The sequence below is a fragment of the Stylophora pistillata genome, chromosome 1 (genome assembly GCF_964205215.1).
Source record: "Stylophora pistillata chromosome 1, jaStyPist1.2, whole genome shotgun sequence".
Classification (NCBI taxonomy): domain Eukaryota; kingdom Metazoa; phylum Cnidaria; class Anthozoa; order Scleractinia; family Pocilloporidae; genus Stylophora; species Stylophora pistillata.
The window spans coordinates 25,342,219-25,370,212 of NC_142519.1; the positions used below are offsets into that span (position 1 = coordinate 25,342,219).

The 27,994-nt window shown below is 39.1% G+C and overlaps 2 protein-coding genes and 1 long non-coding RNA gene across 4 annotated transcripts; 2 read left to right on the plus strand and 1 right to left on the minus strand.

The window, feature by feature from the left end:
* Positions 1 to 845: 845 nt before the first annotated feature.
* On the minus strand, positions 846 to 14,418 carry LOC111330003 (glycerol-3-phosphate acyltransferase 1, mitochondrial). The gene is made up of 27 exons (XM_022934782.2): positions 14,065 to 14,418; positions 12,954 to 13,085; positions 12,356 to 12,423; positions 11,937 to 12,041; positions 11,418 to 11,467; positions 10,909 to 11,023; positions 10,572 to 10,668; positions 10,247 to 10,336; positions 9,468 to 9,489; positions 9,225 to 9,343; positions 9,090 to 9,138; positions 8,620 to 8,700; positions 8,379 to 8,428; positions 8,186 to 8,218; positions 7,944 to 8,057; positions 7,410 to 7,599; positions 6,776 to 6,846; positions 6,638 to 6,705; positions 6,155 to 6,329; positions 5,276 to 5,309; positions 5,096 to 5,181; positions 4,580 to 4,639; positions 3,583 to 3,663; positions 3,325 to 3,417; positions 2,529 to 2,652; positions 1,465 to 1,533; positions 846 to 1,069 (listed from the first exon to the last, which is right to left on the minus strand). The coding sequence occupies exons 1-27, from the start codon at positions 14,245 to 14,247 to the stop codon at positions 906 to 908; spliced, it is 2,523 nt and encodes an 840-aa protein (XP_022790517.1). The 5' UTR covers positions 14,248 to 14,418; the 3' UTR covers positions 846 to 905.
* LOC148741808 (uncharacterized) lies at positions 1,010 to 3,803 on the plus strand. The gene is made up of 2 exons (XR_015995978.1): positions 1,010 to 1,135; positions 1,243 to 3,803. It is a non-coding gene; the product is annotated as an uncharacterized LOC148741808 (long non-coding RNA).
* Positions 14,419 to 16,282: 1,864 nt separating the features above from the next.
* On the plus strand, positions 16,283 to 27,977 carry LOC111329957 (uncharacterized). Of its 2 annotated transcripts, XM_022934725.2 has the most exons (14): positions 16,283 to 16,430; positions 17,329 to 17,498; positions 17,870 to 18,082; positions 18,383 to 18,859; positions 19,151 to 21,091; positions 21,659 to 22,039; positions 22,305 to 22,490; positions 22,600 to 22,803; positions 23,360 to 23,647; positions 24,131 to 24,199; positions 25,151 to 25,201; positions 25,350 to 25,484; positions 25,929 to 26,468; positions 27,145 to 27,977. In XM_022934725.2, exons 2-14 carry the CDS (start codon positions 17,411 to 17,413, stop codon positions 27,804 to 27,806), a joined length of 5,235 nt encoding a protein of 1,744 aa, XP_022790460.1. In that variant the 5' UTR covers positions 16,283 to 16,430; positions 17,329 to 17,410; the 3' UTR covers positions 27,807 to 27,977. The 2 variants fall into 2 exon arrangements, with proteins under 2 accessions (XP_022790460.1, XP_022790461.1); XM_022934726.2 differs by lacking the exon at positions 17,870 to 18,082 and having other exon boundaries at positions 16,286 to 16,430.
* The last annotated feature ends 17 nt before the right edge of the window (positions 27,978 to 27,994 follow it).

A 27,994-nucleotide genomic window follows, 5' to 3' on the forward strand; every position in this document is an offset into this window, starting at 1 on the left:
AGGACAAATAGATTTTGCGCCATAGTTACTAAATGAGTTGGAGCTATTACATGGGGGAGAATGACAGGAGTTCGACATATTCATGTATTCGCCACTCCAGCGACGTGATTGACTTTGAGTGTTTTAGCACTGCTGAGTATTCTTCCAAGCATAAAATATGACTTTGCAAAAATGTTTGCTGTGCACCTTCGTTATGTAAGGCCGCCAAAAGGTGATTTGCAAAAGGGTTTTGGAGTAATGTGGATGATTGTAGGATCGGCAGGAAGAACCAGTATGACTTGGCGTTTTATTGAATCGAATTTCGGTTGTAATTTTGCCACTTGAAACTGCACTTCCAACGGTTATAAAAGTTGTCCCCTCAGGGTATAAACCAGCAGCCTCACTTCCTTTTATCATCTTGATCTATGCGCAAATTGAGACTTTACGGTTCTTTTTGACAGAACTCGTAACCATTAGACCATGATGTTCTAAGCTTTCAACTGGACCTTACAAAAGGGTTGTAGCGCCACGCCTACCCCGGCTCCCTCCCCTACCCCACCAAGGAGTTTGTCACGGTTTGTGAACTTCAAAAATTGGTTAAAATTTTGCCAGTCAGGTCGTGTGCAATTTAAGTCAGTCTTCTCGAGTCCTTATCAATCCTTCTTTTCCTTTTGAATTATTATTCCTTATTTTGTGTTTTCCTATTTTACAAACCTTATAGTTTGAATTGAGGTTTCCTACACAATAAAGGTAATTTTTCACGTTGTAAAAAAAGGTTAGAACATGGCTCAACTCCTTTGATTTGAAGCTTTTCCCGGTGTTGAAGTTGTAAATTAAGAGGATTCGACATTACAACAGAAACAGAATTGAAGCTGGCATGGTAAATTTATTCAAGTTTTCAAAACATTTTAAAGTTCTTTTGGCAGTTAAAGTTTAAACTGATTGATGTCTTCAATCACATCAAAAAGGGCGTCCTCACTGTTGTAAGCGTCACAGAGTGCCACCCTGCTCTCGGCGTTGACTTGTATCACTTTCCATTCCTTGAAGATGCGCACCGCATTACGGAAAGGTTCTAGTGAACAACTCTCGGCTGGAAAACAAAAAGCAAGAGATCTGTTTAGTATGGAGCGATGATCAAAGATCTAGATGCGATAAAGTGAGTAAAATTTCACAACAGGTATGACCCAACAAAAAACCATAATTTAATTCTCGTGCAGCTAACTTGTCAACATCAATTTTTTAACTGGTTAATCTTAACCACAGGTCAAAATGTGATTCATGTCATCTCTACTATTTTTGGCGTGAAGTTGAATGCAACATCTATCAGTGACAGGATGGATGAGAGTAAAAGTGAGTGATGCAACTTCTGGAAAAGCTTTGTCAGTTGTAGTCTTTCGGACAGAGAAAATACTATTCAAGACCTCTATTGCACCTGAAGAATCTCAGTCAATTAGCATACTAAATGTAAGAATGTTGAACACTTACGAAACATTGTTACTCCTTCATTGACTCGTTCTTTGGCACAGGAATGAAGAGCAGTCAGAAACTCAGTATCTTGAGGGAAAATGAGATAGAATAGAGATAAAAATAACAACTACAGCCAAACCAGACCACATAAAAATGCTGCAGTCTCCAAGCAGCTGAAGTGGTTAAACAACACAACTTGACAGGCAAATACAGTAATCTACATAAATATGTATAGTGATGCAGCACAGGTCACTAGCACGATCAAGCGATTTTTGTACAGAAGACATGATGTTTCATTCTTGATTAGTCCTTTAGGAAAGTTCTAGTGGTTTCGACATGAGTACATGATGTCTATTTAGAGAAACTCGACTTGCTTACCGTAAATTCTGGAAAATTCTATGATGTAATGTTACTGAAAATAGTTCTCCGGTTCTTATTGGTTTAAATCGATCACGGATGGATAGTGCCCGTCCGCGGAAAATACCTGGATTGATAGTACTCATCCGTGAAAAGTTTTGAATAGTTTGACGGCCGCGAAGCTAGGCAGATCGGAAAAACAGTGACTTTTCAGTTCTGACAGGTATAACGTTTTATTTAGTCAATGTACGGGTGCGAATTATTGACATTTGTGACAAGCTGTAGGCGCGGAAGAAAATTTAGTGGTGAACAATAAAAACAATAGAGTGTTTATGTCTCGGAACTATCGGTTTGATAGTTGCCCCTTGGAAATTTGATGTTCTTAAAACTAGCATATTTGCCCTCGAAGCTTCGCTTCTCGGGCAAATATTTGTTTTAAGAACATCAAATTTCCGCAGGGCAACTATCAGCCGATAGTTCCTCGACAGAAACACTCTATTGTTTAAGTAGAATCTTCTAGAAAGATTGCAAGGAACTATATAAAAAGGTGCAGTAGGTTGTTGTGTTTTAGAAGAGAAAGAAGAAAAAGAAGAGAAAAAGATAAAGGAAATAAAGGAGTTAGCGAAGAAAATTCAACTCAAGGTTTATCACGAAACCAATTTTGACACAACTTTCCGAATCCATCAAGTATTGAAATACTAGAAAAAATCATATAAAGTGTTTACCTGAAAACGTCTGGTTTCTGAGCCAAAGTAAACCACAGGCTGCTACCCAGTATGATTCTATCAACGGAGCAACCACTGACTTAAGAAACTTCAGCTTCTTCAGTAGCTCATCTACATTGGTTAGCTGAGGTAAGTGAATTGCCAAAATGCGTCATAAGCAAAAAAGTAAAAATACAGAAACTGATTTAGTTGTTTGCAAGCAAAAAAATTCTAGTATGGGATTATCTGAAAAGTGTAAGGAACAAGATGGGACCTTTTACTAACTAAACATGTTGTTAATAGCTTATTCAGTCTTTTAAGACAAATCTCTTTCATTTCTTTCAGATCGTATAACGTGCACTATAGGTTTGGTCATTCTAACGGGACAGTGATCAATACCGTTAAGCACCTTTCACCAAACGAACTCTTTGCGATACTGTGAGAAACATTGTCCTGTTACACGAAAGGCGGTACCGGTCTGTTCTGAAACTTTTGTGGCGGATTGGCACATACAAAATAATCTAGATTCTAAGCTAACAAACACTTTGCTGACCCCAGCTGTATGCGGGACACTTGTCACATGTAGACCTTGTATGTCATTATGACATTGCTCACCATCGAGTTCTCTTTTATTTTGTAGTGACGCAAATAACCACGTAATCCGCAACTCTGAGCTTGATTAAAATCCTGGAGCAGGACTCAAATTGTTTCCTTTGACCCACGCTCGTGACTTATGGACAACGTCTTTCTTTATTCGACAGCCCAGCTCTTAACTATTTGCATCGATATCGCTGAAAGGAAAAAGAATAAAACTTACCTTGTACTCGATCTCCGTGACGTCAAATTCTCGCATGTACTCATCGTCGTCATCCCATCCCCATTGACTGCCTCGAGAACTGGTGGAGTTGCTCTGTCGAGAAAATGAAGCAAATTATACAAAGAAAAGAAAAGGAATTGAAAGAAATGCACTTGCCAAATAACTGGAGAGAAAACGCAATTGGAAAGGCTAAGAAAGACACAGTCTAACGAGTGCCTTTATTTCTCCTGTTACTCAAACTGTTGTATAACTACATACCTCTGCTATGATCTTTATGGTCTCACTGGATGTAAATTTGTCCAGTCCCTCTGTCAGAGCAGACTCTAGGGACACACATGGCTGAAAATACACAAACGGTGAACTTCCAATAACGCTTTTCAGCTGAGTTTTACTGAGTGCGTACTGGTTAATGAAAGTATCTTTTCTTTCAATACAAATAATCAATAAAGTCTTATCTTTTCAGTTTAAGTCCAACCATAGACACTGTCCCGTGGTTTAAGAGCTGTGATTCTAGATTGGAGGTTAGAGGTGACTGAGGACTGGGAGTTGAAGTTACTAAGGACAAGGAGTAGGAGTAGCAGAAAGTGGATGCAGCGAAAAAGGGAGAGATGGGTGGGGCGAGGGAGGAAAAGGGGAAGGAAAAGGGGAAGGAAAAGGAAAAGGAAAGGGGGAAGGAAAAGGGGAAGGAAAAGGGAAAGGAAAAGGGAAAGGAAAAGGGGAAGGAAAAGGGAAAGGAAAAGGGGAAGGAAAAGGGGAAGGAAAAGGAAAAGGGGAAGGAAAAGGGGAAGGAAAAGGGAAAGGAAAAGGGGTAGGAAAAGGGGAAGGAAAAGGGGAAGGAAAAGGGAAAGGAAAAAGGAAAGGAAAAGGGGAAGGAAAAGGGGAAGGAAAAGGGAAAGGAAAAGGGGAAGGAAAAGGGGAAGGAAAAGGGAAAGGAAAAGGGGAAGGAAAAGGGGAAGGAAAAGGAAAAGGGGAAGGAAGAGGGGAAGGAAAAGGGGAAGGAAAAGGGAAAGGAAAAGGGAAAGGAAAAGGGAAAGGAAAAGGGGAAGGAAAAGGGAAAGGAAAAGGGGAAGGAAAAGGGGAAGGAAAAGGGAAAGGAAAAGGGGAAGGAAAAGGGGAAGGAAAAGGGAAAGGAAAAGGAGGACTTGACTTAATTATGCACAGGGTCCACTCACTAAATATTGGGTAAAAAGCAAAATACTTTTCTTCCTTTCCGCGATATTTCTCCTTAGCTACTCAGTAAAAGAAGTCAACGTACCGGAATTAATATGAACTCTCTCTGAAGAACATCGCACAAATGTTTCGCCTTTCCTACTATCTAGAGACAAATGGTTAACGTGAACAGCATTATCAAAGAGTAAACAGAACAATCTAAAGCTACTGAGGACGGACAACAATACAACTTGATGAGAGAGATTAATCGCCATCACACTTTTCCAGACCTGAGGGACAAAAGTTTAGAGACTCCATTCGACCAAAATTGCGACGAGACTATCTCTTTTTTTCAAAGGCAAGTCTACTTATGTCAATTCAGTCGATAATGAGTCGTCAATTAGTTTGAAAAGTCGTGTTTAAACGGCTTTGCAAGAGGAGAGGGTAAAAGTGAATTCCTTCAATCATGAAGCGACAGTAGAGAAAATCAGTGCTGCTATTTTGACTGCGAATACCTCGGCTGACGTGTTCAAGATCTAGTTACGAAAAAGGACCAGACATTTACAAAGATTTAAATAAGAGGCAAGATGTTACAAAGCAATGAGAGTCAAAACTCACATACCGATGTCTGGGTGATTATCTTCTGTCCTTCGATGTCGTTTATGTCAAAGGATTCACTGTCCTCTGCGGCGGCGATAATAGCACAAGCTAAACATTTAAGGAATATTTTCAATTATTGGGTTGTTACAATACTCGAATGAGACAACTCAAGTTTTCCAGCTTTGACAGAACCTTAGCTTACCAAGAACAGCGTCCAGGGAAAATACTGAAACAACCTGAAACGAAACGAAAAGTAACCAGTTAGAGCAGTTTTCAATTGAGAGTCCAAAAGCCAAACCAAAATAATTCTAGTGACTGATCGGAACAAAGGTTTAGATTATCATGAGCCAATGAGAACTCAAAGTCAAAACAATCAAACTGCTTTAAGCGCGGGAAAACGCGAGTGTGACCAAGTCGTAACCAAAAACCGCCGCCCAGTTAGCCCAATGGATAGTGCGCTGGACTGTTGTGTGGGAGGTCGAGGGTTCGAGCCCCGGCCGGACCAACACTCAAGGTCTTAAAATAATTGAGAAGAATTTGCTACCTTTCTATAACATCAAGAAATGGTTAGATATTCTAGTCTTCTCGGATAGGAACGAATAAATGGAGGTCCCGTTTCCTGCAGGGTTGGGGTAGGAGACGTTAATTTCCCAAACACGAGATTACTGTGTGATGGATGTCCTCCCCTGGGGTGGGATGGGTGGGAAGGTGAGATCGATATGGACTGAAGCAGCTGCCAGAGGCGCCTGAGAAAATGCCGACGTCTGTTCTCAACCTTAACAACATCTCATTGTGACAAACCTGTAATTCACGGCTCTCTACAAAACGTTTGAATAAACATCATATTAGTATCATATAAGTCGCGCTTGTTTTCAGTTTTGCCACTGATTAGTTGCGAGAATGGCGCAAGATTTTAGAACCAATCGTAAAGCAAAGTTAGGTAAAAACAAGGCAATTCCGAACTACTTTCGACACTCGATTGAAAATTGCTCTTAAGGTTAAGAATTGATCCCACGACAGGACAAACAAAGAGTGTCATGGCTTGTCGTGACTAAGTACATTTGCATGTCCGGTGAGTTACCTGATTACTGTAAAATGCCAGATTCAGAATATGAGGCAAACCATTCTTGGGTTGAACTTGTTCCACTGTATCCTTCTGAGGACCTGTCCGCGATTCCGTTGATGTCACGTCATCGTCCAAAAGTCGCAGTGCATGACTGACAACGGCTGCAGTCTTCCCAGAAAAGCCGACATCTCTTGAAAACAGAAGATAAATGCCGGTATTTTGTAGTAATTATGACAATACTGAACGTAACCAGCAAACTTTACTACGTTATGGCTCTTCGTTTTATCCACTCGACTAAGAAACAAGGGGACTAATAGAAAAGGGGAACAGGAGAAAACCATTGGTATCAGTCCTCTTTCACTTAACAATGTTCACAAATTTTTTCAATGTATCTTCTAAGTGAGAAAAACGTCTTACTTCAAAGCACCACAAGTAATCTTTGATACCTACAAGCATATCTCGTTCTCTTTAGAGTTACCGACAATAAAAGTTGTTTACCTTCCTCGTGAGGTTATTTCCCTATACAACCAGTCAAAGGACGTACACAGTTCTTGAAATGTGGCACCCTAAAGAAATAGGCTCATTGAATCAACAAAATGAATAGGATTCAATAATTTACAAATTCCAACAACTTACCTTCCTATGACTGTTCATGAGAAGGAAGGCGACCATGTTGGTACTCATAACTGCACTGCAGTTCGCGGAATCTAACGACAAGATAGTAAGAGTGGTTTTTTAGTAAGAAGAAGTTGACAACATATTGAGTCCCACCACATTGACCCTCAGATACTTTTCCATCGAGATGCATGAACAAACGTTACTTTGTCGAGATACCTCGTTCTCATGAACTCCAACCGGTCTTAAAACATAGTTTACTCAACCTCGTTGTAAGTACGGAGGAAATAAAGGAGGTCAAAGGTGAAAAGTTTCTTCTTTTGGTGTAGCAAAGGTTTGAACGATGAACCTGACTGGCCCCCAGTATCCTAGCCCAAGACCCCCCCTCTCCTCCTCCCTTCTCCCTTCTTCACAAATGTCCTTATATGGTATCAAGGAGGGCAAGCATTCACAGGCTACTTCTCAGACACTCCTCTAAATGATCCATGATTCTTTCGTGGAGTGTCAGAGGAAAAGTGAAACCAATATATATTTAAGATAGTGAAAGATTGTGCAGACATTTCGAAGATACTTTTTGTGCCACAAACACCGAAGATACACAAAGCACTACACTCAGTCTACACAGTGAAAACCAGAATTAAACTTCATAACCCACCACGAATGGCGTGATATCCAAGAGCCTTGGTGAGGGTGAAACACTTATCATCACCTAACTCACTTAGCGAGACCTCAGAGTGGTTCCGCACAAGAGAAGACTTGGGTGACGAGATATCGGATGCTCTAGCTAACGATTTTGCAGCAAATTCCTGCATTGGCTGAGATTGGTCCATGGCTTGGGAGAATTCCTATTGATGGAAGCATTAAGAGAAATCAAACACATTACAAATACGTTTAACAACTGACGATATTTTTCACATTAAAAAAACTACCTCACCTTAAACTAGCAATTAATTCCTGACCAAACTAAGTTGAGCTTACAAGTTGTAATTTTTTTTCTCTTTGCTTTTTACTTTCATGATAACCATGGTGACTACATGGTTTGTCTATCTTGAAAAGTTTGGGTCAGATTTTCGAATCTCAAAAATTTGTCAATATTTAGAACCATTTAGGAGTAAAGATGTATTCTCATTCAAGTTCATGAAGTCGTAAAAAAAGAAAACACTAAGGATTTTAAACAAAGCACACAAACCTGGAGAGAAAATGGCTGGCCGAAGTCAAGCCTGACATTGCCATATCTTGTTCCGATGACGTGCCAGATGCTTTTCAGTGTGCTCCAGAATGACTCTGGCGTCTTTAACTCACCCTGCAGACACATGGACACATTCTCTTAAAGATGGCTCTTTGTTTTTTAGTAATTATCAACAATACAAAGCAAAACTTATGCTGGGGGATAGTACAGGGTGAATTGCCTGACATTTAAAACACACTGACCAGGAGTTCCCTAGTGTAACCTGAATCCACAACCTGGATTGAAAAATAAGAGAAACTGCAGTCAACTATAAAGGCAACATTCTGGATTATAAAAGAAAAGAAAAACTTCACAAGAGACTAACTGGACTACTAAAAGGTACTTTATTCTTATTGACTTGAAAGCATAATTTATTTTGTGAAATTGCACTTCTACCTTCTCATAAGAGATATTTACTGGAACAACATTCACATCTGGTACTACACCTGATAGAAAACAAAATCAAGAGAAATTATACAAGTTTAAAATATTGCCAGAAGCATAACACCTTGGCCACATGCTTCTGATATAGCACATAGGCTGTTACAATGATATAAGCAGAACTAATTAATTCTTGACAGTTAAGAAAGTAGCAAACTATGACATGGATTTCAACTGGTCAAGGCCAATGCAATACCTTCTGTGACTGAGTTGACAACCAGAGAGAGAAGACCAGACTTTGGAACCATGGCTTTTCCACTTCTTGACCTACTACCCTCTAGAGGTACATGCAAGAAAAAAGAGTCATGCTACAAACTAGAAAAGAAAGAGATCTTCAACAAATTGTTTATTGCAAAGAAAATGTTTTGATTGCTCTCTAGCATTGAGAAAGACATTGGAATGGTCAAAAGGTAGAATAGGGAATAAGACAGTTAAAAATGAGATAACTAACAAATCTTCTATAATTTGAGCCTTTTTTAGAGCTACCATTGAGGATTTAATAAGTGTTCCGTCAAAAATGTCTGTGACCCTTTTACAAGTGCTCATGCAACTCTGCTGAGTTAGAGTTGATTGTCACAACTTAAGCAACCAATAATGATTAGGTTGCATGTTTATAAAGACTATTAACATTTACAGACTCAAGGTGAGATCATAGGATAAACATACCTATATAAAATACAAGGTACTGTCCATTCTGAAGAAGCTGCTCCACATACTACAAACATAAAAGGTACATATTTGAACCTGAGCTCATGATTTCTGACAGTGTGTAATGAGAAAACTTGCAAACTGAATTCTTACCTCTTGAAGGATACACTTGTACAACTCATCTTTCCCAGAGGAATGATCCAGTTTACGCTTGATAAAGAATCCACCTAAATGTCTTAAAATCCACCCCAAAAATGGTATGTTCAAGTTATCTGCAAACAAAAGGAAATGCCCTCATAATAATTACCACTGTTGTGAATAGATAGTATATTGAGTAACAACACTTCAAGCTGCAACCATGTTGGAAAAAGTCAATACAAAAACTCTTTGGTATACCTCCTGCTGCCACATGAGGAACCTGAAAATAACAAGGAGAAAGAGAAAAAAAAGAGAATACTCAATAAGAATAACTTTGTTTAATGTGAATTATCTAACATTTTCTTGGAAGCCTCCCTCACAGTCAAAGTAAGGTACCACTACAAGCAAGAGGTTGAGTTATGTCGGTGGTTGTACAATCTAGTTGTCTTGCAAAGTACTGTTGTAGGTAACATGGTTTGAAGTTTTCACCAACCTGAACAGATAAGTCATTCTCAGAGTCAAATGAGGAATTGAATCATTTGCTAGGGAAGTCTGTTTAGTAAAAACTAACTTCTCAAATATGCCATGATATTGATGGCTAAGAGACTTCTGCTCTGCTTGTTGATACATCAGTTACTGTCACAAAACTAACAACAGAGCTTTTGAGGACTTTCCTCACTAGGGAGGTCTGACTACATGCCTGGGTAACTGTCAATCCTGGGTTCAAGCATGCAGTTTACCTGAGTATAATGTCACTGTAAATGACATTGATCTAACTTTCTTTCATCCTTAGGAGTACACACTAAAAGTAGAGCATGTAAAAGAGAAATTCTTTATGTCCCAAACAACTACACCAAGATTCCCTCAATAAAGATAATTATGAGAATTTTGAAAATTTTGAAATAATTGCTGATGAATTGCTTTAAAAAATATCATGCTGTTTTAATAATGATGTGACATGTAAAGATCAATTCTTACTCTATAACAGGCAAAAAAATGGGAACAGTGGTAATTACATATTATTATGGTATTCCAACCTTAATATCACATGTAACAAGCACAAACGTCAGTAGAATATAATCCATGTGGCTTTTATGAAGTGGTAGGAACACAAGAGGTTTGTCATCCTGGCAACACAAATGAAGAAAAAACCTAAACTCTGTGTGCCTTTTCACAAAGATTTTAGCCTACAGAATACAAGATAATGTTTCCTATAAGTTCAGTCTTGTCATAAAGCCACAGCTCCTAATGCAATTATCCCTAACTTACAATGTAGAAGAATGTGATCCCTTTGGATCAGTAGCACTAATGAACATCTGAACAATAAACCAATAGACTAAGTATGATTTTTAAGTAGCTTACCTGAGAAGCTTCTTTCAAGATGTCAATTTGTCCTCTTTGAATTTGTATACTGAATAACAATCTTTTGAATAGTTTGAAAAGAAACCAAGTGGTGAACCTGGAAAAGACCAAGTTGACACACTATCAGACAATAATCTTTCAGTTTCATTGAAACTAAAAGATGAATTATCTAAACTGAACACATTACAGCCCAGAGTTCAGCATATTGACAGCCACTTCTGCCACTTGTACTTGAACATGCAACTTAAATGAAACCAAATGAAGCCTAATTGTTTTTTTTTCTTTTTTTTAACAGCTAACTGTAAAAATAGCATTGGCTAACATGCTATTTTATTACCTTACAAACTTCCTGTAAACCACTGCAGCCATCCCATTCAGAATATTAACTGCCTTTTTTTCAGCAGTATTGATTCTCTTCCATCTTTCATTTTCTACAGTTTTGATGTCCTGACCTGTTGTTGAAAAAGGGCACAAACTTGTTACATCTGTATAGGGAGCTCTTACTCAGAATTTGGGTACTAAGATGTTGTAGACAATAATTTATAAGTTCTGAATAAGAAAAATATAATATACTAAGTTACTGTCCCTACTTGGTATTAAAAATTACAAAGTTAAGTTTTAAGGGCTGAAAAGTTCCCTATGTGTCAACCACTGCATTTCTTTGTCACAATTCATAAAACCATACTGTTCCAAATTGATCAATAATTCTTTTTCTGATACTTTTGAAATTAACTCAACCTGATTTACCCATAAAACTTAATGGCAAAATTATACAATTTTTCATCTATTCTAAAAGAGCCTGGTATATTATTTTGATTAAACTGCAAATTTGACCAATTTAAACACCTGATGATGGAGGCTCTTGCATAGCAGGAGAGAGAATGGAGGTTTTCACTCTAATAAATATAAAAAAAAATATTAATGAGTCAGTTATAATGATTGTGTAACAATCTTGTAAATCCTCTAGAAATTTTTGCTAAAAAGATGTGGTAACTAAGAAGTTTTTGCAGCACTTTCATCTCCAAGTAGCAAGACATAAACAAGGAAGGCAACATTGTATTATGTATATATGAAGTTCATATATACATAATACTACGCATCATACGCAACATAGTATCGTGCATCGTACGCAACATAGTATTGCTAACTACAATATATGAATAGATGGAAAATGAAGAATATACTGTAAATTGACAATTGATTGGCACCCAACGGAATTCATTTGACAAGAGATAAATTTTTATTTTGCAAAATTTTTTTCCATACAAGGGCAATCTATAAAATTTTTAATAATATAAAAAAATGCAAATTTTCATGCAAAATTGAAGCAATTAATTAAGACACTGACAGCTTCCATAATCTCACCTGGCTGAATGTAAAACATCCTTCTTCACATCAGGATATTGATGACTGATGTCACAGTTCCACACAAAAGCAATATGGCAGAAACTTCTTTTTAAGAAATTCTGTCTGCAACATTAATTAAGTGTAACAAACTGCTACATTTAGTGATCAACATGGTATTTTTCTTCTCAGAGGTTGCAAAATAAAACCTCATCCATCCAGCAAGAACTACATCTCAGAAAAAAGAAAAATGGATGGACAAAGAAACACCATCTGAAGTATGGGTTGCTGATGAAATATCCTAGGCTTTGTGATTTGAATTCTCAGGATTTAAATTTTAAGCTTACTTTCTTAAAACAACACTATCTTAACTATGGGCTCCTGATGAAATATCCTAGGTTTTGGTGATTTGATTCTCAGGATTTAATAGTTAGGCTTACTTTCTAAAAAGGTCCATGCTAAGAACATTGCGTATACCCCATGAAACTTTCCCTTCCTCATAGAGTATCTGCCAAGAAGAATTACACAATTAATTTTCACAACTACAAAACAATCATAGTAAGAGGAAAGGGTGGTGAATGTTTTTATCAAATGATTTAGCCTTTAGAAAAAAACTCATGGATTACAGATTTTATAAATATTGAGCTGATAAATTTGCAGTACGTTTTAAAAACAGAAAAAGGATTACTGATCAGCTGTGTATTTGGGTCTGGATTCCAGAATCAGCCTTTTAAAAAGTTTGGATTATGTGGCTTTGTCACTGTTTTAGTGCCACATCTTTTTTTCTTTTTCTTTCACTTTTTTTACAAAATCAGTTTTTATTCTTCTTTCTCATATAGCAACAAATGTAAAATACTTTTGCTCCACAAAAAGTTTTGAAAGAAACACAGATATATATTTGAAAGGAAATATCCTTTAATTGATCAATTTGTGCCTAGAAAATGGTGTTTATTTGTAGACTTGCTTGCCTCCTACTAACCCATCCTTTCAACGAAGGATAAGCAAAATGTTTTTAAACATACAAGTGGAATAGAATACCTTACTCTCTCTGCAACATCTGTCACAAGCTTCTCCCATCAATGGCCGCTTTCTTTTGTACATGGAGGGTATGACTGCATGAGGCACACTGAACTTTACTTCTGTTAGTGGCTTGAAACTGAAATCTTCTCGCTACTCAAAGTTACACAAAAATTATAAGTAAACTGAAAATGACATTAATTTGCAGGTATCATATATATTAAGAGATTTAGAGGGAGAAAATCAAAAGCCTGAAAAAAATTCCACAGAAAAGGCAATAGGGTTTGTGTCTGCTACCTCCTGAGGTGGAAAACAGCTCCTCTAAACATACAAGTGTCATCATCCACACTTCTTACAGTTTCAATTTGTCCACACACTGATCACACAGGAAAAGCTGGTCACTCATAAACCAGCTGCCTCATTGGCATACTTAAACAACTATTTTCCGGTTATTACATTAATTGAGCCAGACTAATAAAAATTATTTCCTTTCCCCATGCGTGTCCTTTTTTCAAGATATGGTAGAATACTATCCTTCCCAAAATTTTGTTGCACTTTATGTGGATGAGATTATTGTGTATCACTCAGGTGAGCAATGTTCATATCTTCTTTATTCTGAAGATTTCCAACTTTTTCAACATAGATTTAGTTGCTGTTTGCTACTAATGTTACTTTAATTTTTTTAATGTTCTATTTCTGTTAGGTCAGTCTCAGTTGTCATATAAAACAGCAAATTAAACCATCTGCTGAAGAAATCATTGATCCTTTGGTGGTTAAATGGTCTAAAATGAACCATAACCAATTTCTAAGATTTTGTCAGTGGGTAGGTCTTAATGCTTGGTCTTTGGGGTCAACCTAATACTTATTAACCCTTTTGCTCCGAAGATCCATTTAGTTATTCTCCTTACTATCTGCTATACAATTGTTATAATGTTATTTTGGAGAATTTGGTATTGCATCAACTAATAATCCCCTTATTAATAATTTACTTTATTCTCATCACTTGTCTACTTGATAATGTAAAGAGAAATTCTGTCTTGATCACTCGTGGGAGTTAAAGTGTTAAGAACCATTACAATGCCAATAACGTTAACAACAACAACATCAAAACTCACTACAGCTGTAGCTGTACCTTCGATTTACGTTTTCTTGGCCTTTGTCTTGAGGGCTTTCGGAACGGTGCTTCCAAATTATCACGGAATTTTCTTTGCCTTTCTTCCCTCTGACGCTGTGATTCTTCATCATTTGCTGCTCGAGAAGGACCAGAACTATGGGCTTCCCACTTCTTAAATACTTCTTCCAACTTAGGATCCATAGGTTTCAAGAGGGCGAACTGTGATTTACATTGATAACAGGCAAAGGATCATGTTCACAATGTCCGAGATGTACTAATAAAAATTACTTTTTGTTTGACACGATAAAATTCACAACAATTTTGAATGGATGAAGTAGTACACGTGAGGGCCGAGTGCAATGCTGTCAACATTAGGAGATCGTTTGGGACTGGAAACAACATCGATTCCAGTCTTTCCTAGTCTCCCTCGCAGCCGTTTTTGGTCTCGTCACGCAACGCTCCTCCCCACAAACGGCTGCTCTCATTCGAACAACATTCCTTTCCCTTTGTTGTCTTTGCACCAATGAGATCACTGACATTGTTTCTCATGTGACCAATCAGAGCACAAGAGATTGTAATCAATATGATTATTCTCGCGTTTTCAAATTCTGCATTTCATCGTAGTTTCTTGATGGAGGAAACGCCGAAAAAGGTTTTGCAAAGTGATCGTTGTTTTATTTGTTCCACTTTAGTTGAGAAAAAAGGAAAAAATTTATGTTTTCGGAAAAAGTTCTTTTGATTTTCCGGCGATTATTAGTTCCTGTCTGGATGTGAACGTGTTTGTAGGGAGGAGCGTGGCGTGACGAGACTAAAAACGGCTGCGAGGGAGACTAAGTCTTTCCAGATCCTCCCGGCGTAAGGTAACAAGCTTGTGTCATCCTTTTCTACTATCACCATTGCAAATAAATCAAGTGAACATAGACTGTTTATATTCTCTTGAAATAAATCCATTCCGTCAAAATATTGAACTAATGTACCATTGCTTGCTAATTGTGACGCAAACCCTAAAGAACTGCATTCATGAAGGAAATTTGCTTTCTAATAAAAAAGGGAAAATTGCTTCACAACTAGTACGCGTATTCACTGTCGGAAAAAGGAAAATACTGATAATGATGATGGTATAGTGCAGGCGCTGATGCTGAAAAAAATTCCCCTGAGTTCTTTCACAATCTCCAAAGGTCAACATTGGCTATTTTTAATTTGGGTTATTACTGTTATATTTCGACTTCGTTCCCAGAGCTTTTCCCTTTTTGAATATTTTCCCGCCCGCCAAAATATTCAAAAAGGGAAAAGCTCTGGGATCGAGGTTGGTTATATTTTCAAAAGTTTGTCTTACACGGAGTATTTGCATGCCATAATCGTCACACATGGTTTGTATTCATGTCATGGCAGTCATGATTTTAGCACATATCTCTCTCAGACTACAGTAGCTTATAATGATTTTTCATGAGCCTATCTCTTCATTCTCTATAGCTGACTATTATTGTTTCTTGACCCTACCTTTTTGAGGGACTGAAAAACTGTAACCCCCATGTTTTCCACAATGTCTCTCCGGCCCCAGGTCATTTCTAACATGACCCCTTTTTCAATTTTTTCTTTCCTGTACAATTTTGCATATGTTTGAAGATATCATGATTTCTTTTCGATCTATGAAATGATTCAATCCCTGATAAAGCTGTTCCAAGATGTCTTTTAAAACATCCTTTGTGAGAAAGTGTGTGGGGTCAAGCCTGTATTTCTGGTGTGGTCGGCCGTTCTAATAAAGTTATTTTTTTTTTAATCAAAAAGGATTTGAGAGGATCGATTCCTCAGGGTTTAAACTTAGTGAAAGAGAATTTAGTCCTCAGCTCTTTTGTAAAGCTCATATCTTCAGGTGAAATTGTTACAATGGGAAAAGTTCAGTGCAACAACTCATTAGTAACGATGATAACATTTTCAGCCTAGCCTTTTCCAGATTTCTAACTGCATCATAACCTTATTTTGTAGGAACATTTCCGCTCTTCATCATCAATTTTCTAATCAAACCATGATCGCGAGGTTGCTTTAAATAGAATTTTTCCGCGGTCTCTGACAAAGATTGTTGCAAATTTGTTTGTACGACAACCTGGTCCAATCGTTTCTTCTGGTAAAGTAACAATTTCCATCAAATTAATTTATCTGCCGCGCTCTGACGGTAAATGAGTCTACCAGCAGGTTCCGCTTTTAATCGATCCAATGAAAACAAAGATGGAAACTCGGCCGAGCGCGAATAAATGAATAAGTGAAATGCATGGTGATGTAATGAACACATCTGTGAAGAAGGCAAAATGGCGACTGTGTAATTCTCTACCAACACACAACGTGTCGGAATTTAAGCAAAAATATGTTGGAAAATCGAATTCACTGTAAGTGATCTGAATTTTTCTATGATTTATCTTTAATTTGTAGGAGCTTTTCGTGTTGTTTTGGCTGTCGGATTTTGTTTGGGTTACCAGTGAATCAAACTACCTGTTGTTAGATGAATTTTGAACCGCCTGGCCTAAAACTGTCGAACAATTTGGTCAAAATAGCATCCGATAAACCTCGAAACAGATTTTGTTTCCTCACGAGAAGTTTGATTCAAGTTTATATTTAAGAATTTAACTAAAGGCGAGATAAATATTTTTTTCGAGGCATCCGTGAAATCTATGTCTGAGATTTAACTAACCATCATTAGGTCGTTAATCTGCGAGAAAATATAATAATCCGAAACATTTTTAGCTTTCTTTTTTTAGCTGGCAGATTTTTTCTCTGACCGAGTAAATTTTACACGAATTACAGGCTTATGATTCTCGGCCCGCAATGTGAGGTCAAACATTGATTCAAGCGGCGCCGCAGTAAATTGATTTAGCCGCAAATGATGATGATAACTTCACGCGTGTTGATGGAACTACGGTTCAACCATACCTAACCCGATAGTAAGCCATGCCCAGAGGGCCTAGAGATGATAAAGCACCACATTCTTTAACACAGAACAATAACAAATCGCAATTTCGGAGTCATACTGCCCTCAAGTAATTAGTTTTTAAAGGTGTGATATTATTTGGTAATGTTCGTTATGCATACTACTTCAAATATCAAATAAAAAAACAACTTTCCTCAGTAATTATCCATCACAAATAATGAATTAAATTTCTTTCACAGTCATAATAAATCCCGCAAAGAGTATCCCGAGTGTCTAATAGTTCGAGACAATCAAGTTAGAGCGACACACCTACTGGTGCGCACATATGACCACCCTTTGTCTTTTACGTACTTTTTCAGAAGATTCAACTACTGAGACCTTCCATGAAACAAACAGTTGCTCCCCATAAAGTAAACACTGTCGAGTGAGTTTCTTTCACCGATGGAGGGACTCCCTTGGCGGATTACCTTACTCACTCTGTTCCTAACCGCCGGCGTCTTCTGTCGGTCAGGAAATCATAAACGCGAAGGTAAGCTCTGCATCATTTTTCAATTACCTTTTTCCTTGCTTTGGACAAGGTTTGAATCACGCTTAGTAATATGCGACTGAACCGTTAGTTGCGACCAACGACCGTTCTACAACCTGAGCCTTACCATAATTAATATCGACTGGAAATTATACTAAGAGTTTTAAGGATAACTTTCTAGGGCGTTTAGATCGAGCCCAGGCCGGGTTTCATGTGCGCGACTAAAACAGTAAAAGAGCTTATTACAGAAGAATGGAACGACCATATACTATGTTAGCGGGGAGGAAAAAACACCATTCGTAAGACTAGTTCTCAATTCGTGTCTTCCCCACATCGATCCCCGCATGCAACAATCTCGCACTTTTCTTTACAAGGTCCAGACAGACGACAGCTGTTCTCCCATACATCATCGCTACCGGAATATACCAGCGATATTCCAGCACCCGTTGTTTTACCCTCTGGGTTGGTTCCTGACGCAGGGGCCGTCCCTCCGGTGGAGGCCATTGCGCCTGCTCCGCTCATAGCTCCTGCGCCCGCGATTTTACCATCAAACGCCATGAAGGAGAAGCAAAAAGAGTACGAAGAAGGTTGCTGCTTACTTACTCATTTCCCATTCTTGTGTTTAGTTGCAAATAATTTAAACTTCGGATATTGATATGATATGTGATCTTGGGTTGTGGGTAGAGGAGCTTTAAAGTACTCTCGGCTGTTGAATCGGAAATTTAAAATTCAAATCGTTTTTCCTTAGCCAAATGAGGCAATCGAAATCGCTAACCACCCTCCTTCTCCTCCCGTAAGCTCAAGAAAAGATAAAGAGGCCAAACTAGATGATAATTTCTTGCTACATGTGAAAATTTCAATTCACGAAAGCGTACTTTTCCTTCTAGGAAACAATAAACGCTATCAATTTCCCTTTCTTGCTGGAAACGAAATTCCTCAGTCACAATGGACTGGTCAGTTACCACAAGAGCCGGTGACGCAACAGTCCTCGCTTCCATTCTACGAGAATCAAATGAATCAGTCTCCTGAGGGAAGCTTCACTGCGCAGCAGAATCAGCTTATGTCTTCACCTGCAGTGCCTATTGCCACCAACGAAATGTTCGACGACGCCACAAACCGAGATCAGCTCACCTCCACAAGTCTGTCATTTCTACAAAGTCAATATGAAACACACAACTCGCCTTCCAGCGCGAATAAGGTGGATTATTTTGAACCCAATGAGAGCCAGGAAACACCACCTTATTTGGATTCAAAGCAGTTCGCAGACAATGGGCCAACAAAGGAAGACTTAAAAACAATCCAACCCCTTCTCGAGAGTGAGAATGACATTGCTAAAGCGATTATCAAAGATTCCTGGTCGCAAGGTAAGTTCTGGACCATTTTCCTACGATGTTCTTTTGTTTCGAAGCTTTCGATCATGATCCAAGTTATGCTAGAGTTTCACGATTTTTTTAATACAGCAGAGTTGAGTTTCTTCTGAAGCCGCGCAAAAATCGTATTATGTTGTCTGTCTGTCTGTTTGTGTTTCTGTCTGTCTGGTTGTCCTGCTGGTTGTCTGTGTAGCAAATCTTCATGCAGCCACCAAATACGTTTGTCTTACAATGCTTCAGCTTGATTGTTGGACCAAGAAACATTGAAAAATGTTGAATTTATAGATACAGCACTTTCGTCTCCGAGACAAGCTGTCACAGAGGGTCTGGCAACTTCGCACCAAATGGCTAACGTGGACTTGAACAACAAACCAATTCTCAAAGAAAACCCTTCCAAGCAAGTAAACCATAATAATCTCGTCTCAGATCAACTGCTACAGGCTGTCTTGGGTCAAGAAAAGCCTTCCAAGCAAGTAAACCATAGTGACTTTGTTTCAGACCAGGACCTACCAGCTACCTCGAATAAACAAAACCCATCGTTTTCTTCACAAGCAACACTTTCGTCATCAGTAAAAACAGTCGATAAAATTCCCAGTGACGACTCATCAATACTAACCACAAACTCAACAAAACAACACGGATACAACTTAGTGGCGCCATTCCTTAAAATGATGTCGTCTTCTATGAAAAATAATTCCACAAAGATGAATTTGTCTATTTCAGACTCCCACAAAGAATGGTTTTCCAACGCCACGGTAACAAAGGAAAACAGTACAAAGGCTTCTTCTAAGAACGACCAGTCAACAACGAAAGCATATACAGCCGCCGATTATTTACAAAGTCTTTATCCAGAGCTATCGGTCTTCAAAGCACCTTTTGAAATAGATGAAAAGAATCCATCGAAGGCTTCATCTTTTCTACAATCAGTTCAATTGTCAACATTGTCACCGTTGTCATCTTTGCTTTCCAGGAATCGAACAGTTCACGACAACAGCTCTTTGACCTCAATTAAGAATATGGTTGGGTCGAATAAACTCTCCCCAGAAATGCAACGTAAAATTCAAAAGGTCCTCCAAATGTCTTTATTGCAATCATCTAAGTCTAGGGAAAGATCTACGGTTAAACAAAGTTCTCACATACGGGGGTACCTATCTTCGGCAGCGGACATGCTCTTGACAAGATCGAGAAAACCATCAGGGAAGAAAGCACCAGGTTACAGGTATCTGACAGAAGCTGGTGCCAAACTTCTGCCGGCGCATATCTTCTCACCGCTTGGAAGTGAGTTTAAGGACTCTTTAGGCTACACTTCCCTTCAATCTAGGACAAGCCCCTCGACGCTGGTCCAAGCAAATGGCACACGACCGACAGGAGGAACCATTGCTCCCATTGAGCCAACCCAAATGGGAATAATTCAGCCTAAAAGCAATGCTAAAGTAGAACCTACTGGCTCTCTAGCCATTAAATCAACGCAATTTGGACTGATTCCAAGCCCACCAAAGGGTCTAGCCCAGAAAGATACAATTGGCGGTAGCAAACTGTTAATTAAAAGACCGAGAAAAACACATCTGTTGTCACTTACAAAGAAGAAAGAATCGACGTTTAACACAACAGCAGCTACAAAGAACTCTGATAATCCAACACAGCCTGGATTTGTTCCATCTGTAACTGTGCCAACCAAGGCTGTTCTGTCCGAACCGGCCATTCCAACTAAAGAGAGAGTGCTACCCACTGAAACTGAAGCAAAACTGAAGAAAAGTGTGTTTCAAAAAGATAACGGTGTAAAGCACGGTCGCGAAAGAAACAAACCAAAGATTAGTTCTATCAAACAAAGATCATCCTTAGATGAAATGACAGTAATTAAAGGCCATACAGAATCCTTAGTGTCTCCCTTACGGGAGAAGGCAAGGCCAGAAAGTCGAAGTTACTTCGGGAGCAGCAGATTTCACGTTTTAAAAAGTCTTGTGTCAGATCGTTCTTCAGATCACTCCAGAGTACGAAGACAAGTACTACTCCCGTTGCCACTCCTACAAGGGAACGGAAATCCCCAACAGTTTGAGCAATCGTTATTTCCTGGACAAGTTCCTGACCCACCGTTTTTACCCACCTTGCCACAGCTGCAGCAACCAGTTCCACAATATTTACCAACACAGTCTTTACCAGGTTTCTTACCACAATTCGCCCCTGCTCCTCAAGCGATGGATCAACTTTCATTGTTAGGACAGCCAGGTAAACTCTCAAACCCTTTTTGAAAGTGATACGAGCATTAATGAGCCACCTTAAATTTTTGTTTTGCCCTCATTTCAGATTTGAGTATAAGCTTTTGTGTTCATCCTCAGAGGATCATGCCTGTACATAAGGGCCTTTCAACTCTGTCTTATCATGTCTAACAAATATGTAGGTCAGTCGTCGCTAACATTTTGTAACGGCAGCGAGTATGTTGCTCACAGAAACCTATTCCCACCCTAAGAAGTAAGTTACAGTTTTTGATTTCATGCAATTTACCACAACCCTAACAGAAGTACTGGTAATTGTATTTAATATAGCAACGAAGGTGCTGAATTGATTTATTAGAATGAGGAAACCTTGCTAAAGGCGAACGAAAAACCAAACAAAATCGAAAGAAACCACCGAATTACCCAAGGACGACAAACTGGTTTGGGAACCTCGGAGAGTACTCCAGTAAAGAGCTTTCCTATCACTTTCAGGCAACAAAATTGGCTGGATGTACCAGTATTGTAAGAAAAATTGACAAGATTTAACAAACAGAACTTTTGACATTTTTTTTTTTCATAGACGCACGTTCTCAGTTTCCTCTACAACAACCATTAAATAATCAAATCCCTCAGTCTCTATTCGCACCTCAGCAGCCGTTTCCAGACTCCGGAATCTCCTTTCGTGCTCCGCCTCAACCCTCATTACAGCAACTCAGCAGCACTTTAGGTTTGACACCCCTTCAACACGTCTTGCCCCAGCGGACTTCTCAAACAAGAAGCGGCTTCGCTCTGAACGAGCCTATGAGCTCTCTTGGTCAAGACCTTTCGCCCGTGACGGTCAATGTTCCCATGGCGGCCCCGCAGAAGATTCCAAGTTTTCTGACAGCGAGTCAGGTGTACAGAGACTTTGAGGATGTCAATTCTAGGTCACATTTGTCAGATGATATTATTGGAAGTCAAAGTAAGTTTTTAAATGTTATATGATTTTCTTAATTTAATCAGTCCGACTGATTCATTTGCAGTCCCGGAAAAATTACAGTGCCATCGGCTCAGGGCTCTCTCGCTATTAGCAATAGCTGACTCGTGTGTCATGAGAGAAATATTCAGTTTTCAGGCGAGCGTCGAGAGCAGTCCGGAATTGTATAGATTTAGCTTTATTCTACGGTGATCTCGTAACAAATTGTTGACAATTTGGATAAGAACCAGTACCCTCTTGATTACTCAAGGTGATCCCGCCAGAAATGAATTTAATCCAGAGGATGATCAGTTGCCAGAGGAACCGAAATACGACAAGTTCGCATTTGAAAATGACAAGAAAATGTGGGGATTAGACAACGACTTCAGTGAGGATGAGGACATAGATGGTATGGGTTCGCACGGCAGGAAAGAACGCAGATTACATCATAACTCAGGTGCGGTAGCCACTGAAATTATTTGTTCTGATGATTCACTGTCTCTCTATTGGAAATGTACCTAAAAAAACATACTAAAATTTTCAGTTCTCGTAACTTGATTTTTCAGAATATTCATATGGCATTGACGAATCGCATCCCACTTCTAGCTTGAGATACGGCTCAGGAGGAAGAAGGCATTACCGTCCCAGACCTCTAAATGGTGAACATTGGGTTGATGAGGATACTACTGACCGACTGAATGGAAAAGGAATCATTGGACATAACGAAGGAATTGATGAGGAGTTGAACGATTTTGGAGCTCACCCTGCAGGTGCAGATACAAAAATTCATTTCGTTTATTCATTCATTTTACTTCCTTTCTTTCTGCAGATGTTTGCAATTATTATAAAATGCTTCTTTAGGGAAAAGGAAAGTGCACCTTCGTAGAGGCCAAAGATGACAAAGGCCGACGCACTTTCTCACTATGAGCAAAACTCACGTACCGGCAGAATGCAAAGAAGATTTTAAGAATTTCGCTTGAGATATCGCTATTAGATGTTGCCAGGATTTTATTTTTCTTCACTGATCTCGGTAGTTGTCTATCAAGTCTGTACGACTTAATAACAGACGGTTTCTTTGATCTTTAAAATCTCCAACTTTTTGCCTGTTCTGTTTCAATTTGATGCCAGCTTTGGTCGATCAGCGGGGTACAGTGAGTTGAATTTATCTCTTCTAGACGAGTAAAGGCTATTTCGCAGACGGGTGATTTTTGGAGTATCCGGGATGAATAGACGTATATTACATTTGTACAGCTACATCATCGCAATTGTTGACTTTTTTTCCCCTTAATTTACACACATGTGGATGATTTATGTCACAACACGCAGATGAAACGACCGAAAATGCCATAAAAGAAGATTCTTACGAGACTCACCACCACAAATACCACCATTCCCCGAAGCACATTAGACCCGGTACAGACGACGAAGAAGGCAACGAGCCCAGTGAAAAAACTAAAACAACGGAATCAGAAACGGGTGTACCAGTCAGCGATACTGACACAGTAGAACCAGACACAGACTCATCTGAAGATAGCGAACAGGAACACCAATCTGAGGCAAATATCTCAAATGACAAGACTGAAAGGGATGAGGAACTTAAGGATGGTTTGGAAGGTTTGTTCTTACATCCATCGTTTAACTCTCAGGATAGTCCAAAGTTAAATAAACACATTTGTTATGAAATTTAACAAGTTTCTTTGTTAATTGTAAATCTATGGTCAGATTTCTGGGACTTGCTCGTGCACAAAGTTTCACAGCCTTCCAATCATAATAAGCGAATTATCCAATAAAAATCTTGTCAGTGATAATGAGAGAACAAGAAAACAGAAGATTGTGCACTACTGGGTAGCTCTCGACATAGATTAAAGCACTTTTGTTTCCGTATCTGATTTTGCTGACTTTCAGAAAATCATGATTGCCTCATCTAACCTTGATTAGTCTGGAAAGGGTACCTTCGTTTAACATCGTCTCATTCAATTTACTTCAAAGCAGCTTTTACTATCGTTATGCATTAAATTTAAACAATGGGCGTTGTTCTTTCTATCTAAAAGTGATTTTCATCTAAAAGAATGTCTAAGTTTATACTTTATTCCTTAGAATCTCCAAGTGAAGAATCTCCCGGTGTTTCCCCTTCAACTACCTCCTCAGTATCCTCACCCAAGCCAAGTACGTTGGATAGGATCATTACCGTTGTAATTTTAAAAAATTCCTAGGTGCAACTTCTCCCCGCTATAATTCAGACCACTTTTCAGTTAACTGTCGTAATTACAACTATAACAAAATTCTCGAACGTGATTAGTTATCACCAATCCGATTCGAGCACTAATAGGACAGCGTAAGTGTCAGGCTTGTAATTAGACAATGTAATAGAACAGTTAAGGGGCAATTAACACTTCATTCCTTTGTTAGTGGACAGAACGCGTCGTGTGTGCGCGCTGTTGTCGCGCATTTCGCCGAGTTAACAGTTGTCAATGTATAGTTTCTTTTTCGAATTTTGTAATAGTTTTGATTAATTGGTAAAAAGACTTCGTGTCGTCAAATTCTGTCTGTAATCATAATCGTGATTAACAAATCGACTCCCGCTTCGCGGTCATCCAATTTTGTTAATCGCTCGCATGATTATAGACCGAATTGGACTCCATTCGGCCCTACTACCGTTACACTGAACTACTACTAGATCGCCTTGTTTTTGCTTACCGCGTTGTAATTTGTCTTAAACTCGTGCCAGCCTCTCCGCTAATCAGGCGCAGCTTGGTCAGAGAAGTTTTCCCTCGCTTTTCATTAAGTAGTTTTCCTGGTTTTCTTTGAGCTCTATTATCCCTTTAACTAAAATTAACTTTTATTTCGATTACCCTTTGTGATTACTTTAGTCGAAAAGCGCTCTTCGATCAAAAGACAGAAACAAGCTTTAAGACTGAGCGTACTCAGGGAATGTACTCACAATTGCAAACTTATTTTTCTCGTTGACTCCTCTTTCAGCATTGCGTCGAGGGCCTTTTATGGGTTTGTCACATACGATTAAAAAAAAGATAGAGAGATAGTAAGCATTGATATTTTATAATCTATCAGAGATATAGAACTTACATCACAAGTAACAAACCATGCGATAATTTTCAGCGCCAGGTCCACCCTCATCGACCATGAAAGAAGAAATCATCAAGAAACTAGGTAAGTGTTTCTTTCTGGTTTATAGGTAGTAGCCAGAAGCTAGGTAATAACTGTAATATGCAGCAACATCCAAGAACTATGTAGATGTAAGACGTTTCATAAGGTATGTAAATTAATCATTTAATTTGCCTACTATTTTTTTTCTCAGCTCGAAGTGCTGTGATGCACTTAAATTTTGACAGCGCGCCTGTCAAACCCGCAGACAACGCTGTACACGATCAGTCTGGGAACAAAAATGACGCAGATCTTTCCAACGGAGCTGAAATATCAAACCGGACAATGGGTACGTAAAGATAACTAAACAGAATGTTTGTGGAAATGTAGTCAACTGCCTTTGTGCAATAAGCATCCATCCATCACTTAACCAAAGCCTAATATTCATCTCTCATCTGTTAATTCTTATGCGTTCTACAAAGGAACCTTAATATGGTAGCCTTTTTAGGCGTACAGTTACACTGATGAGTGATGATATTATAGCGCTAAGTGATAAAAAGAGAGTGAGGCGTGGGGTGTATTGTTCTTGTAACCTGTCTCAAACCACCCTCCTTTTCTCCGTCTGCGCTACTATTTCGCATCGTCTATAACTGAACATCTGGGCTCGGCTATAGTATGACTCAGAGGCGGATCTAGGCGAAGGGGTAAAAAAAATCGTAGAAGGAAGAAAAGCCAGCAGGAGTATAACGATGGGAGCCCACAGCACACTTAATCACACAATTGTGCTTTTCAGGCTCGTGTGGTCGTGTTGCTGACCTTAAACATGGTGAAGTCATGTACAAAGCTAATCACTTCACAAGGAAACCAACCAAAGCAGCTTCCATAGCCATGTGGATTAAGTCCCGCAAGACTGGTCTCGTTCGGTGGTTTGATGTCGACGACGGTAAGGAAGATGACAGTGGAAAGAAAATGGTGAAAGTTCCAAAGAATCAATGGATTCACCTGGCAGGAACTTTTGACTCTAAGGATGGAATTGCTCGAGTTTATGTGAATGGTAAACTGATCTCTGAAACAGTTGGCAAGAAAAACAAAGGATTGCCAGACGATTTTACTGCCACAGGAATAGGACAGAAATTTGGCGATAAGTTCATCTCCTTTCTAGATGATGTTTTCATGTTTGATCGAGTTATCACTCCAGCGGAAGTTAAAATGCTCTATAAAAAGTGCGAGTTTAATCGAATGGTCCTTCACTACGGATTCCAAAAAGCGAACGTGACTACTCACCAGGTAATGGATCAATCAGGTCTGGATAACAATGCTACCCTGGAGGGAGGTAAGAGGTGGAGCAATTTTCTTTTAAGCGTCGAGAGCACACCGGAATTACTTTAGTTTTGATTGGTCAAGGACATTCTTGCTGACCTTCAACCAATCAGATGCAAGAATAAAACCGAATTGGTCACTCGCGCTTCCTTCGCTCCAGGCAGTTTGCGCGGCTTTACTTAGAACTCTTACTGGCTTTTTGTGATCGCCTCTTTTCATTACTTTGGTTTTTGTCTTGAGAAATTTAATCGTTAAGCGTTGTACAACTGTAATAAGGCGCATTTGAAAACCTCTGTGTCGCAACATAGTATATGGACTTTCCCTGATCCTCACTTTGATGGATCAAAACATCATCGAACTATTTTAGAAAAAACCCTTCAGTCTCAATTTAATTTCCTCATACTCTGCTTTAAGGCATACAAGGGAACCAAATGCACACTATGCAAAAGTAGCAAAAGATATCGATAACAGATAGATTTCAAACTGAATTTGAGTACAAACGTTATCGTAAAATTTGCAGCAGGTTAAGGTCGATTTGTTCAAACGTATTAGCTAGCCACTAGTGACGTTTCATGATCGCACTTGCCACTTCGTGACTGGCCTTTATCATTATCTCAGAGAGCCATATCATCAAGAGTAACACATATATACTGATTTAGTGGTGGTTATGCCTTCATTTCCAATCCCAGGGGCACACATCTTAAACAGTGGTTGTGACAAATGTGGCGCGTGTTTAGACGCATCCAATGATAAAATGCCCAGCGTGTATCTTGATGGGAAAAACTTTCACCACAAACCTAACACAGCTATTTCAATTGCATCCTGGATCAGTTTAAACCAAACTAAGGGACGTCATTCTATATTCCAAGCCGTGAGCAACAAGCACAACGATGAATGGCACGACATTTACAACTTGGAGGTAGTGAACGGAAAACTTCACTGGCGACACAAAACCTCTAACGGTGACGTAGCGTTTGACGTCAAGACTGACGATGTTGCAATACCTGAAGGGCTCTGGAGTCATGTGACTGCCACGTACAGCGCAGAATCCGGTGACGCTAAGATCTACGTGAACGGTTTGTTGAAAGGAACTTATGGCAATCCCCGCAAACCAAAGCTTTCCGATTCTTGGGGTCGCATTTTGATAGGGGGTCATCTACCTGATGGCAGAAATTTTGGTGGACTCTTGGATGAGATTTTCATATACAACTGGGAACTGGATCAGTCTGAGGTGCGCTTTGTGTTAAAATACTGCGCTGACAAACCAAAGCTTGTCTCCTTTACGGTGCGCGTGCCGCTGTTCAAACGACAAAGAGTTCAGAGTGCTCCCACAGCCTTGCGATTTTTATAGTCACAGAAAATTTGCAAATAGAGGGCACGTTTTAATAATGTTGAAAACATTTTTTCAAATGTTTTAAGAGAGCTGCAGACTCAGCAGTAATTATCCATGAGCTGACATTTTGTTATTGATCGACGATAACTCGTTTTTGGTGTGAAAATAAAAGTGATATTTGAATTTCGACCAGGAAAGTTGACTCT

Excerpts from the sequence above, each read along its gene's own strand:
- LOC111329957 (XM_022934725.2), top strand. The coding sequence starts at position 17,411 with ATGGAGGGACTCCCTTGGCGGATTACCTTACTCACTCTGTTCCTAACC. Across the intron at positions 22,491-22,599 it reads CAGATTACATCATAACTCAG|AATATTCATATGGCATTGAC; the intron begins GTGCGGTAGCCA and ends TTGATTTTTCAG. Across the intron at positions 23,648-24,130 it reads ACTTAAGGATGGTTTGGAAG|AATCTCCAAGTGAAGAATCT; the intron begins GTTTGTTCTTAC and ends TTTATTCCTTAG.
- LOC111330003 (XM_022934782.2), bottom strand. The coding sequence starts at position 14,247 with ATGGATCCTAAGTTGGAAGAAGTATTTAAGAAGTGGGAAGCCCATAGT. Across the intron at positions 6,330-6,637 it reads GAAATAACCTCACGAGGAAG|AGATGTCGGCTTTTCTGGGA; the intron begins GTAAACAACTTT and ends TCTGTTTTCAAG. Across the intron at positions 1,070-1,464 it reads TGAAGGAGTAACAATGTTTC|CCGAGAGTTGTTCACTAGAA; the intron begins GTAAGTGTTCAA and ends TTTGTTTTCCAG.